Raw genomic sequence first — 14,246 nt, 5'->3', positions numbered from 1 at the left:
GGGAGGAAAGGAAAAAATGTTATCTCACTCTTTGATCAGAAAAACCACAGGGGTCCCGAGTGGGATCCACAGAACAGGTCCCAGGATCGAGCTATAAGAAGGACCTGTAACTAATGTTTTCGTTAAAGCCCGGGTACTGCGTGGCTTTTAAGGTCAAAATCCATCTGGCTTCGGTTTGTAGAAGAAACTTGTCCACTGAGCCACCTCGTGAATTTAGAGGTATGTGAGCCAAAGCTGTAAAGCGAATCCAATTTGGATCGAAAGAATGATAGATACCAATGTGTCTGCTGATGGCCGTAACTATTTTTTTGTTTAGAATGGGTTTAATATGATCTTTAATTCTAATTGAAAACATTCTTTTCGTCTTACCGACATAAAAGCCTCCACAACGACATTGAGCCAAATACACAATGCCAGGAGTGGAGCATGTGACGCAAAACTTTGGAACCAACCAACTGCCATTGGGTAATTTGATTTTGCAAGAATTATTGATATATGGACATATTTCACAGTGACCACATGAATATGTACCTAGTTGTTTGAATCTAGTCATTAATGAGGTGTCATAGAAATTACTTTTAACTAAACAGTCTTTAAGAGACTGTGGTCTCTTAAAGGTAATTGATGGCGAATCATTTATATACCGATTAACAATGGGGTCAGCTTGTAGCAGAGGCCAGAATCGCTGAATTATAGCTCGGAAGGATTTGTGTTGATTTGAATATTTAGTAACAATGCGTACAGTATCAGCTATATTTTTGGTTTTCTTAGAAAACAACAGAGTGGTTCTGTCTTTCTCTTTTACTCTATTGTAGGATCTTTTTAAGGATGCATGGCTATAGCCACGTATTCGAAGCCGTTTGTATAGATCCTTTGCTGCAATTTGAAAATCTAAGTTATTACTACAGTTACGTTTGATTCTCAGATACTGACTGTAGGGAATGCTTTTGAGAAGAGGTTCTGGGTGGAAGCTTGTCGCATGCAATATCGTATTGCCAGCGGTAGGCTTTCTATATAAAATAGAATGAAGATTACCTGTAGTATCAACTTTAATTGTCAAATCTAGGAATTCTATGAATTCCTGACTGTAATTCAATGTAAATTTTAAATTGAAAGAATTTATTGAAAGCAAATCAAAAAAGTGTATCAACTCTGATTCCGACCCTGACCAGAAAAACAGGACATCATCGATGTACCTATACCAGGCTAGAACATTGTCCAAGAATGGAGCAAGATCTTCACGTGAAAAAATATCCTTTTCCCACCCCCCCAGGTACAGGTTGGCATACGATGGGGCACACTTAGTCCCCATCGCAACCCCCTGCACCTGGAGGTAGTGGGATTGATTAAACTGAAACACGTTGTGTTTCAAAATAAAATCCAGTAATTCAATAACAAATTCATTGTAAGCAAAAAATGTTGAACCTCTTTCCTCCAAATGCGAACGTATTATTTGTATGCCTCTATGATGTGGAATAGCGTTGTATAAACACTCCACATTCCTGTTACAATGAATTACAAGCTATCAATAAGGGCAGACTGCAAATAAGAGTATCCCATGGATTATACACAACTTATTTTTCAAAACCCGGAAGAAGGGGGAGAAAACAGAAAGACCTAGCCTAAAGAACATACACATGTTTAGTCTATCATGAACAATATTTCTTAACCTGTCCCAGGCCTTTAAAGTGTACCCTCTTGTGGCTGGTCTTATACGGTAGTCACCTCTGCGTCTATGTGCAGATCTCAGTGGCTGCTCTCAGCCAGCTGCAGAAACCCGAAGGGGTCATCCGTATGAAATAAATCGGTGTTGTACTCAATTTTTCAAGTTAATCTTATTTAATTCTCTTATTAAGTAAGTAGAAAGTAAGAAGAAAGGGGGGAGTGTAGAGGGAGACTCTGGGAGAACTGCGGTATGTTATAGGAATGGAGGGGATGGGGGAGAAGGAGGGTTTGTGGTTGGCGGTTATGGCAAGGAATAAGAGGTCCCCATGTCTTATATTTCTATCATACAGTTTGTTTTATCTCTCCATCTTTACTTCTTTGTAAGCGTTTGACTGTTGGATGTCCACACATACCATATGTAGAACTACCCCCGTAGGGCTTGCAGACTGGTTTTCCCACTCCTGCACAGCCAGGCAACAATAATTTTTCACTTCCACCCAGACACAAGGAAAAGTCTTTAAGCGTTTTTGTTGTTTATTAGGGGTAATAACTTGGATGAGGAATAGGACATTTGGGATGCCCAGCTTGACTGCAACAGAACAGGGACAACTTCCTCCCTATGTACATGCTCCAGATAATCTCAATCTCTGATAATAGATGCAAAAGCCCCTTAAGGACTAGGAAATCTCAGTCTCCTATAAAGTAACACAAAGTATTGTAGGATGCATATGGGAGTATCTCCAACCCCACTGTAGACACTGATTCCAGCTCTACTGCCTGCAGGAACTAAGCCCACCTGGCTGCTTCTTCACTAGCCCACCCAACTGCTCCAACATGTGGCAGTCTCTCCCTTTGTGAATCCCTGGGTGTGCTGATGTGCTCACACTGTCCTCTTTTCTCCCGCTGCTTCTTAGGCAAGACTCCTTTCAAAGCACACTGCTGTCAGGATCCTCGCATGCCAGCCCGAGCTCCAGCCTGAGGCAGACCAGGGGCACCCCTCCAAGGCTACCAAAAGTCTCCTCAGCACTCCATCTTCCACCTTACTCCCCTGCTGGTCATATTTAAGGGCTGTCTCAGCCACCCTGCCAGGCCCACTGCCAGAGGATTGGCTAAGCTCCCATAAGTATGCAGATACACTCTCCTGGTCTTGTTTCCAAAGTTCTATAACCAGGGGGAAGCACCAGAGACAGAGACCTGCCTGTATGAGTCATCCAGCCTGAGCTGTAATAAACCCTGACCCAATTTAGACTCACAAGTTAACTTTGAATCAGAACATAGATTTGCCTACACTGACACTAGTAACACACTAGAGGGTGCTACACATATTTGTACATTTTCTTGTAAACATATTAAAGCTTATGTACAAGAAAATGATCTCAAGGTCTGTTCACTCTCAGCTAGAATGTTTGAAACACCTGCCCAACAAAACCTATGCATGTTTACTTTGTTAAATCTTGCCTCAATAGTCAGAAATAATACTTATCCAATGTCATGGCTGTTTAGCAGATGTTCACAAGGCTGAAAAATATCTTATCTGTTCAAGATTAAAAGTTGTTTTTACTGTTATATAAAAACCCAAGATTTCATAAGTGAGGTAGGAATTATCCTCATACCACTGAAAGATTGTCTTGGTGAAAATGAGTGGATACGTCTTGTTCCTCGCCTTCATTGGCTTTGTCCATGGACAGACACGTCTTGGTAAGATATTATAAGATAATACTATTAAAATATACATATTATCATGAGGTAGAAATCCACATGGTAAATGTGCTTAGATCTTTACAAATCCAATATTATAGCATAAAAGGTAGACACTGCTAGCTACCGGCAGGTTTTCTGTTGACAAGCATTTCAAATGATATGACGTTAAAGAAATTATTACTTTTTCAACCCTTTGCCTGTTTTATAAAGAATGAGCATACAAAAAAAAAGATATTTATTTTTTTGGTAGAATTTAAAGAGCAAATTCACATTATTATTATTATTATTTTTATACAGGTTTTATATAGCGCCAACAGTTTTCTCAGCACTTTACAACATGAGGGCAGTCATTACAGTTACATTACAATTTGGTACAAGAGGAAAAATTATATCTCCTATGCCTCTTATCTAATTCCCAGATGAGATATTTGTATTCAAAGGTTCGCTCATCTTTCTTGGCCACTTCCACAAGATTACTTTCTACCTCTTTTTTATTTATTTTAAGCTGGTTGCGACCACAAAAGTCCAAGGTGGACAGGAAGCACGGTGAAATTGTGTCTTGGCAAGCTCTACTATGTGTACTAATGTTAGCTTAGCTTAGCTTTACGCAGGTTTAAAAAAAATGCTCTAAATTAAGAATGCTTTCAGAAATAGAAGTGCTAAGTTTCTTTTTATCAATTATAAAAATGACTTCTAAACAGCATCAATTCTTCTACATACACTTGCACACAGTTTTCAAAGGAGCTTGGCATCTAGGTTTTTCCAAACACATTGGAGAACTAAACACAGATCTTCTATGGATGTAGGCTGCCTCAAATCCTGTCTCTTCATGTAATCCCAGATGGATTTTATGATGTTGAAATCAAGGCTCTGTGGGGGGCAAAACCTTCACTTTCAGGACTCTAGTTGCTAATGACATTGGCTATGTTTGGGGTCGTTGTGCTGCTGCAGAATACATTTGGGGCCAATCACACACCTCCCTGATGGTATAGCATGATGGGTAACTACTGTAACTGCCTGTGTTCCTCCAAGCTTGCAAGGAACCTCTGCCATGCTTCACTGTTGCATGCAGACACTCATTATTGTACTGCTCTCTAGCCCTTTGGCAAACAAGCTGCCTCCTGCTACAGCCAAATATTTCAAATTTTGACTCACCAGCGCAGAGAACCGGATGCAATTTTTCTTTACTTTGGTATCTTTTCTGTTTTTCTGCATAATTGTGTTGCCTAGCCTTTTTTTCAATGCTGGAAGTATACATTTTTGGCTGCAGTTCTTCCATGAAGACCTATTCTGGCCAGACTTGTCCAGACAGTAAATGTGTGTAACTGGGTCCCATTGGTTTCCACCAGTTCTGTGCTGTTAGAACTGCTGGACATCTTCCAATGTCAAGGGAAAGTAAGCATGATGTGTCTTTCATCTGCTGCATTAAGTTTCCTTGGCAGACCACTGTATTTACGGTCCTCAACCTTGTCCGTTTCTTCAAAAGAGCTTGAGCATCATATCTTGAAACCCCAGTTTGCTTTGAAACCTTTTCCTGGGAGAGACCTTGCTGATGCAGTATAAACTACCTTGTGTCTTGCCATGGTGTATGACCTGTGACATGAAACTGTCTTCCAGAACCTCACTTTAGTAGCAGAGTTTGGCTGTTTCTCACCCAGTTTTAGGCCGGGTTCACACTGGTGCGATACGACACTTATCCTACTTTGGATCCGACGCGTCTGACTTCAATGAACAGGGATCCGACTTGGATCCCTGCCAATACCAGGCACTGTTTAGTATGAATCTTGAGGGGGAACTTCACGCCAAATTTTTAAATAAAAAAAAGGGCATACCAGTCCCTTTGGTCTGGTATGGATTTTAAGGGGAACCCCCTACACTGAAAAAAAAATGCATGGGGGTCCCCCAAAATCCATACCAGACCCTTGTCCGAGCACACAGCTCAGCCGGTCAGAAAAGGGGGTGCGGACGAGCAAGCACCCCCAAACCATACCAGGCCGCATTCCCTGAACATGGGGGATGGGTGCTTTGGGGTGGGGGTAACCCGCGGTCCCCCACCCCAAAGCACCTTGTCCAAATGCTGATGAGTACAAGGACCTCTTCCCGACAACCCTGGCTGTTGGTTGTTAGGGTCTGCGGGCGGGGGGCTTATCGGAATCCGGGAGCCCCCTTTAATAAGGGGCCCCAGATCCTGGCCCCCACCCTATGTGAATGAGTATGGGGTACATCATACCCCTACCCATTCACCTGGAGGAAAAAAAGTGTCAATAAAAAAAAACACACTAGACAGGTTTTTTAAGTAATTTATTAGGTAGCTCCGGGGGTCTCTTCTCCGCTCTCTCTGGCCTCTTCTCCCGGTCTCCGGTTCTTCTCCCGCTCTCCAGTGTCTTCTGCCAGGTTTCTTCGCTATGTTCTGCTCTTTTGCCCGCTCTTTTGCTAGCGCTGGCCCGGTCTTCTCCATTGTCTTCTTCCCTCTGGTTTTCTTCCGATGTTGACCCAACGCTCTCTCCTGATGTAATGCCATGTCATCCAGTGACCCCGCCCCTTATAATGTCACCACCCATGCCCCGGGGCGGGGTCCCCGGATGACATCACCCAGTGACCATGCTCCAGTGTGAACCTGGCCTTAAGCTTCCTACACAGCTGTTTGTTTCAGTTAATGACTGAATGTGTTTCAAATTGATGGTCATTAGCACCTGTTTGGTATAATTGGTTAATCATACACCTGACTTTAATCCTACAAAATCCCTGACTTTGTGCAAGTGCAAGAATTGATGCTGGTTCGAAGCCAAAAGGTAGTCAAACTAAATATTGATTTTATGTAGATTTTTCTTCTGTTTGCTCGCTTTCTATTTTTTAAATTGATAAAAATAAACAACTAAAATATGTATTTTTGAAAGCATGCTTACTTTTTTTTTTTTCACAGCTGCCTAAAACGTTTGCACAGTACTGTGTGTGTGCATGTGTGTGTGTGTGTGTATATATATATATATATATATATATATATATATATATATATATATATATATATATATATATATATATATATACAGTATCTCACAGAGATGAGTAAACCCCTCACATGTTTGTAAATATTTTACTTCCTTGTGCTATCCAAAACCATGCAAGTTTTGGTTAGAGTTTAGCTTCAACTGCATAAAGCACAACCGCAGGTACGAATAAAAAATACAAATAATACATTAATACAAATGAAGGCATGTTAATAGAAGGAAAGATCAAATGATAAGTTCATCAGTGTGCTGCTTCTCTTTTCGCTGTCCAGTCACAGACTGAGGAAGCAACAAGACCTGTAAAGTGTTACTTAACTGCAACAGAGAAAAATCAGATATCCCTCCCTGCCAGACAGATTTGTGCTGTGTTGCAGAGCTGTGTATATTTTTGGAATGGGTGGACAGAAATACAAATCCTTTAGCACAGTGATGGCGAACCTTGGCACCCCAGATGTTTTGGAACTACATTTCCCATGATGCTCCACTACACAGCAGAGTGCATGAGCATCATGGGAAATGTAGTTCCAAAACATCTGGGGTGCCAAGGTTCGCCATCACTGCTTTAGCAGGTAAAACAGTTCCTTTATATGTATCTCACAAAAGTGAGCATACCCCTCACATTTTTGTAAATATGTACTCACTTTTGTTGAGACATTAATGGCTGTGTGTTGAGTTATTTTGAGGGGACAGCAAATTTACACCATTATACAAGCTGTACACTCACTGTTGTCGCATGAAAAGATAAAATAAAATATTTACAAAAAGAGGGGCGTGGTTTACTCTCTTTTGTGTGTGTGTGTGTGTGTGTATATATATATATAGGTACAATTTTCATTTTTTTGGGGGGTATTTACCAAAACACATTCAAGCTATAGTTATATAATGGATGTGGCCTGAAAGTGCACACTCTCGGGTTTAATTTGAGGGTATGTACTTCCAAAACAGGGGATTTAGCCATCCCCCAACCAAAAGTAATTGGACAATTGATTCAAAAGCTGTTTCTTAGCCAGGTGTGGGCTACTCCTTCAGTATTAATTCAACAATTAAACAGGCAAAAGATCTAGAGTTGATTCTAAGTGTGGTATTTGCATTTGGAATCTATTGCTGTGACCTACACCATGTGTTCAAATGAGCTGTCCATGCAAGTGAAACAGGTCATTGCAAGGCTTCAAAAATTAAACAAATCCATCAGAGATCGAGCAGCAACATTTGGAGTGGCCAACCCAACAGTTTGGTACATTCTGAGGAAAGAAGAATGCACTGGTGAGCTCAGCAACATAAAAAGACCTGGATGTCCACAGTGGTGATGATCGCAGGATCCGCTCTATGGTAAAGAAAAACCCATTCACGACATCCAGACAAGTGAAGGACACTCTCCAGGAGGTCGGCGTATCATCGTCAAAGTCTACAATCAAAAGAAGACTTTACAAGAGCAAATACAGAGGATTCACCACAAGGTGCAAACCATTCATAAGCCTGAAGTATAGAAAAGCCAACTTAGTCTTTGCCCAAAAAAAAATACAAAAAATCTAAAAAAGCCAGACCAGTTCTGGAAAAGCATTCTTTGGACAGAGGAAACTAAGATTAATCTGTACCAGAATGACGGGAAGAAAAAAGTGTGGAGAAGGCAGTTCATGATCCAAAGCACACAACCTCATCTGTAAAACATGGCGGAGGCAGTGTGATGGCATGGGCATGCATGGCTTCCAGTGGCATTTGGTCATTGGTGTTTATTGATGATGTGACAGAAGACAGAAGCAGCCGGATGAATTCTGCAGTGTTTAGAGATATACTGTCAGCCCAGATTCAGCCAAATGCAGCAAAGTTGATTGGACAGTGCTTCACAGTACAGATGGACAATGATCCAAAACACACTGCGAAAGCAACCCAGGAAAATAGGTGGAATATTCTGCAATCACCTGATCTCAACCCAACTGAGCATGCATTTTACTTGCTTAAGGCAAAACGAAAGGCAGAAAGACCCACAAACGAACAAAATTAACATTTTATTTATGATTATATTAATTTGTCCAATTACATTTGAGCCCCGGAAAATAGGGGGACTGTGTATAAACATGGTTGCAGTTCTTAAAATTTGTACTTGATATTTATGTTCAACCCTTTGAATTAAATCTGAAAGTTTGCACTTCAAATTAATTTGGATTGTTTCTTTTAAATGTAATTCTGGTTCCATACAGAGCAAAAAGTATGACAATTGTGCCTGTGTCCAAATATATATGGACCTAACCTATATATATGATTTCTTGACTATTTACATATTTGATATTAGCTTTGTAATTGCTGGTAACATTTTCTTTGATCCTGGCTAGGAATTGTATGTATCTAATCCATTTCACCTTTGCAGGTTCATACAATTTGGATTCCGCCATCTCAGTGTCTGGATTATCATCAGGATCATATATGGCCAATCAGTTCCATGTTGCTCAGTCTAAGAAGATCATTGGAGCAGCTCTCTTTGCTGGAGGTATGTTTTCAATGGCTCTCAAAATTGAATAATTAAGTTTGCTGGCAAATGTAGAAATACATTTTTCACCCCTAAATGTTTATACATCAAATGTGAATAGTGAATCAATCTTGGGATTTTATGTATTTAAAGTAGATTGTAAACTCAATCATTCAAATCTCAAATAACCTTTAACCCATTAATCTGAAAGGGTAATCTGAAAAATAATTTCCAATATTTTAAAATCAGCAGTTTTAATTCAAATAATTGTTTTTGATCCATTTTCTGTTATAGGGTGACAATGCTGTATCCCAGTCTTCCAATTGTGTTGCCCCCATGTCACATGGGCTTTTAATGGAGTCTAGAGGTGGTCACTTCCGCACACATTACAGGGGCATGGTCTACTGTTGTTACCTTTGGAAAACTTGACACAGAAATTCCATGCAGCCATTGCTGTAGTGCATGTAAAAGTGGCAGAAAAGGTGTCAGCAGCACTGAGATGCAATAAAGTATGATACAAATTGAAAACAAGTATTTTATTAAAAGAAGTGTATTTTATTTATAATACACAGTGCTTAGCAAAAAATGCTACTATTCAGTTAGAGTTTACATTTGCTTTGATAGCGAGTTCCATAGTGTACCTCTCATCAACAAAATGTTTACAAATTTTTATTAACAAATGTTTAACAATATTCCAGATTTGTAATATACAGGAAACATTTCAAAGTAAAGAGGAGGACATGGTATTTAAACATCAAAGTTTGCAGTCACCTTCTTTACCTGGTTACAATTTTGTACTCTAAGTAACAATAAAAAAATAAAACTTCCTGACTTGAAATAAAAAGATTGATAAATAATATATTCATAAAGCTTAAGGACGTTAATTCATTTATTTAAAACCCAATTCCAAAAAAGTTGTGACTGTGTAAAATCTACATAAAAACAATGCAATGATTTTCAAATCTCATAAACCCATATTTTATTCACAATAGAAAATAGAAAACATGTAAAAATGTTTACATTAAGAAAATGTACCTATTAAGAAAAAAATAAGGTCATTTTGAAATTGATAGCAGCAACACGTCTCAAAAAAGTTGAGACAGGGCAACAAAAAGCTGGTAAATTAAAGCGGGAGTCCACTGTCTGGAAGTTTTTTTTTTGTTAGGAGTATCACAAGCAATAACAGTACTAAACTAAGCACTCACTTCTTTAGTTTTCGAATCGATTTCCTGTCACTTTTTTCGAATATGGATAAGTTATAAACTTTCCTCCCGAGCGTTTCCATATTGCCTGTGGGCATGTGAAGCCCACAGGCATCCTCTTCCGGGATACGGGCATGCTGATGGACCAGCATGCACCGCCCGTTAGAGCGCCGATCTCGCGCATGCGCAGTATCGCCGCCATTAATTGCAGAGGTTGTCATCACAACGGGCGGCGTCGTCGGAAGTCCCGCCCCGTTGTGATGGCAACGAAGATAACGCTCATATAACCAACGTCACATATAACGTCACTTCCCTTCTCTGCCTCACGCGAGATCTCGAGTCTATGCACACCACAGACTCCGGAGAAAAAAAAAAAAAGGTCCCAGGAGCCCATGCGGCAGACCGGAACGAGTGACCTGACGATTAAGCCACGCCCCCGTTCCGCATCGGCTCCTCCCCTGTTCCGGATTTCACTGTGGAGGGAAATTTCAAAAGCAAAAAAACTAAAGAAGTCAGCTGGAAGGTAAGGGGGTTACCGAGCGTTTAGGGAAGGGGGGAACACATAGCCATGGGAGTGTATTTTAGGGTGGACCTCCGCTTTAATGCCTAATGTACACACGATCGGTCTACCAGAGTCCGCCAGACAATACGCCTGTGTGTGGGCTCCGGCTGACTTTTTCTTTCCAAAAGTCTGGCGGACTTAGAAAGAAGTTTTGGCTCAAAATTGTCTGCCGGACTGCCCATCTGTGTGCTAGTCCAGCGGACTTTTGAAATGAACGGACTTGCCCACACACGGAGAAAAGTCCGTTCATTTTGAACGTGCCTCTCAATCCCAATAACAGTCTCAGCCCCCTCTGGCACACTTGGCAATAGTGTAAGTGCAACAACCAATGAGAAAAACACACGTTATAATAAAACACAGAAATTGTCTTTACTGCATTATTTCTGTGTAGGAATAACAGACAGTAACAATATATATTCAAGTAACCAACTAGAGAGCAATAACTGAGATTTAAGAGCAATGTAGCTCTCAAGCTGCTTTCAGGGGATTACAAACACTAGAATGTTCCCAGAGCAGAGGCACACTTAAACGGCAAACAAAGCACAATATGACACTTTAAATTGGATTAGTTACCTCTACTCAGATTGGCTCTATGGGCCCAGGCAGGAGAAAAGCAAAGGAATCACTCCCTTTGTGTCAGGCTTCTCTCTCCTGTCCACCACATGCCCAACTTTAAATACTCTTTACAAATCAATAGGTAATCGCTTAACTTCTTAGATAAACTGTCCCACACACCCAATGCATATACAAAGCCCTGAGTATGTGTATGTGGATCCCTATGACACTAGTAGTTTCAGCCCTTTTAAAGCAAAGGTAAGATTTGGTGTCTTCAGCTAGCCACTTTCGTTGGTGCACTTAAACTCCTGCATAGCAGGGACCAAACAACACAACTGGCCCAGTTTATCAAAGGAAACAGGCAGGGTTTTGTTCAACAAGATGAGAGGACAATGGTATCTGTATACAATATCCCAGAAATGGGTAGCCTTATCCCTTTATCCCTGTGGTACTACAAGTGTCAACAAGATGACAACCAGCAATGATGTCTGTATATAGCATCCAAATAACTCCTTCTGTAGTGCAGTGTCTCTGTTCCCTGCAGATAGGCAGAAATGCCCTCTCACCAAATCCTGCGATCAAGGCCCAAACGAACATCCTGAAACAGACAGGCTCTCTTGGCAACCTCACACTGAGACGATTCACCATCAGTGCAGGTGCACCTCGATATACACCTGGGATCCCCCCTCTCTCAGGCTGGACATCCCAACTGGTAGTGGAGGCCTGAATCGTGCAGGGAGATCATCTGAGAGCTTGGTGAGGGAACTGTATGTCCCAGAATCCATTGCAGCTGCTTCCTGCAGCTTAGTACAGCTTAGTGAAGTCTCTCTGATTGGCTGCTGTAACTGTGCCTTTAATTGGCTTACTTCTTTCTGCCAATAGGGGCACAAGAGGCACTACTGAATGCACAGCTCTGTGTGTGTCAGCTCACATTACATTAACTCAGTCAGTCAGTAAAATAGGAAGAAGAAGGGAGGGTGAAAAATCCCCCTTGCAGCTGCTGGCAGGCAGCTCTTCCTAACTCAAGCTGGAAAGTCTGTATACATTGTTCCGGCCAGCTTGGCAGGGTCATGGGTTATAGAGTGAGACACCTGCTACAGGAAGTAAACTTCCATCTTTGAATTTTACCTATAGGTAAGCCTATAATAAGGCTTACCTATAGGTAGTGTAAATATCTCCTAAACATGCACCGTTTAGGAAATATTTACTGTATATGCAACCAGTGAATCACTGGCGCCTGCGCTCTGAAGGATCGGCCACCTGTTCCGTTCCTTCAGATCCCTCTGCTGTGACCGGTGGCTCCAATACTCCGGCCACTCACAGAGATGGAGTCCGCAAACCCAGAAGCAAGACGGGTGAATATGGAAGCTGTCTCCAGAGATGACATCACAGGACCCAGGACTGTTGAGCAATTAGAATCCTATATCAGGCCAGAATGGGACAACATTCCTCTCCCAAAACTCCAGCAACTGGTCTTCTCAGTTCCCAGGTGTTTACAGAATGTTGTTAAAAGAAGAGGAATGCTACACTATAGTAAACATGGCCCTGTCCCAACTTTAAGATGTGTTGCTGCCATCAATTTCTAAATTACCTTATTTTTTCTTAACCACTTGCGGACCGCCCACCATAAATTTACTGTAGCAGGACGGCCGTTCTGTGCCAGATCACATATCTAGTACGTTATCTGACACTTCCATGTCTGGGGCGTGCTGTCGGTGACCTGCTCCTGCTGTGATCACAGGTACTGTGGACTCAATGTCCGCTGGCACCCACCGTTTACACAGCACACAAACAGGCAGAATGGCAATCTGCCTATGTAATCAAGGCAGATTGCCGTTCTGTCAGAAGGGAAGGTATTGATCCTGTGTTCCTGCAATACAGGAACAAGGATGTTTGCTTTCCCCTAGTCAAAGCACCTCCCACACAATGAGTAAGCACAAGCTAGGCACACATTTAACCCTCTGGTCGTCCCTGATGTTAACCCCTTCCCAGCCAGTGCCATTAGGACAGTGATAGTGCATATTTTTTAAGCACTGGTCACTATATTAGTGTCACTGGTCCCGAAAATGTCTCAAAAGTGACAGCTAGGTGTCTGATTTGTCCAATGCAATATCGCAGCCTCGCTATGAGTCGCTGATCGCCGCCATTACTAGTTAAAAAAAATAAAATAATAAAAAAATCCTTAAAAATATCCCATAGTTTGTAGACAGACACTATAACTTTTGCACAAACTAATCAATAAACTCTTATTGGGCAAAAATAAAGAAGTAGACCTCCAAAAGAAAGCTCTATTTGTGGGAAACAAAATGCCAAAAATGTTATTTGGGTACACTGTTGCATGACCATGCAATTGTCAGTTAAAGCAACACAGTGCCGTATCGCAAAAAATGGCCTGGTCATGAAGGGGTACATGAGTACATTTTCTCAGTTGAAACATTTTCACATGTTTTTTATTCTATTCACATTATTGCAACTTTTTTGGAATTGGGGTTGTATTTTACTTGCTAACTACACACACAACCAATAAAGTGTGGCTACAGTCTTCAACAAAGTACAGCATTAATTCATTTTCTTCTCATTTAAACGCAGGACCTTATTACTGCGCATCCGGAAGTTTGGCCTCTGCAACCACCACCTGCATGTTATTCTCCAACAGCATCAACATGAATAACCTTTTCTCCAAGGCTGAGAGTTATGCGAGCAGCTCCCTCATTGATCCATTATCAAACCTCCAAAATGATAAAGTCTTCATCTTTTCTGGAACTAAGGATTCTGTAGTGGCTCCTGGTAAGCTTACAGAAAGTACCAAGATAGATTTTTTTTTTATTCTTTTTATTTATTTCAGAAAAAGTTACATAACAGAGCCTCTTGGCATTCCCCGGCACAGAATGTACAAAGCAATGCATACACCATCTTAAACAACTGGCCTAAATTAACTAAACAAACCCCCCGTCAAGATAGTAATTCAAGAAAGGAACAGTATGTTGAGACTAGTTTCCTAGATATTAAAGTGGTTGTAAACCCATGGGGAAAAAAAAGAAAAAAAAGCAACCTGCAAAGGCATAATGAGCTAATATGCATAGCATACT

At 41.1% G+C, this 14,246-nt stretch overlaps 1 protein-coding gene across 1 annotated transcript in view; it reads left to right on the top strand.

Moving 5' to 3' along the window:
• The first annotated feature begins 3,246 nt into the window (after positions 1-3,246).
• Positions 3,247-14,246, top strand: part of LOC143960419 (poly(3-hydroxybutyrate) depolymerase-like) — a 48,160-nt gene continuing 37,160 nt past the window's right edge. Inside the window, exons 1-3 of the mRNA XM_077469009.1 lie at positions 3,247-3,363; positions 8,740-8,859; positions 13,747-13,944. Of these exons, the coding sequence (XP_077325135.1) occupies positions 3,303-3,363; positions 8,740-8,859; positions 13,747-13,944 (379 nt within the window). The 5' untranslated portion in view covers positions 3,247-3,302. The remainder of the gene's footprint in view (positions 3,364-8,739; positions 8,860-13,746; positions 13,945-14,246) is intronic.

This window comes from Lithobates pipiens, unplaced genomic scaffold, assembly GCF_037356315.1.
Source record: "Lithobates pipiens isolate NorthernLeopardFrog02 unplaced genomic scaffold, aLitPip1_a1.2 Scaffold_8, whole genome shotgun sequence".
In the NCBI taxonomy this organism is placed as follows: domain Eukaryota; kingdom Metazoa; phylum Chordata; class Amphibia; order Anura; family Ranidae; genus Lithobates; species Lithobates pipiens.
The sequence above is the reverse complement of the archived record's forward strand: the minus strand, read 5'-3'. Positions and strand labels throughout refer to the sequence as shown.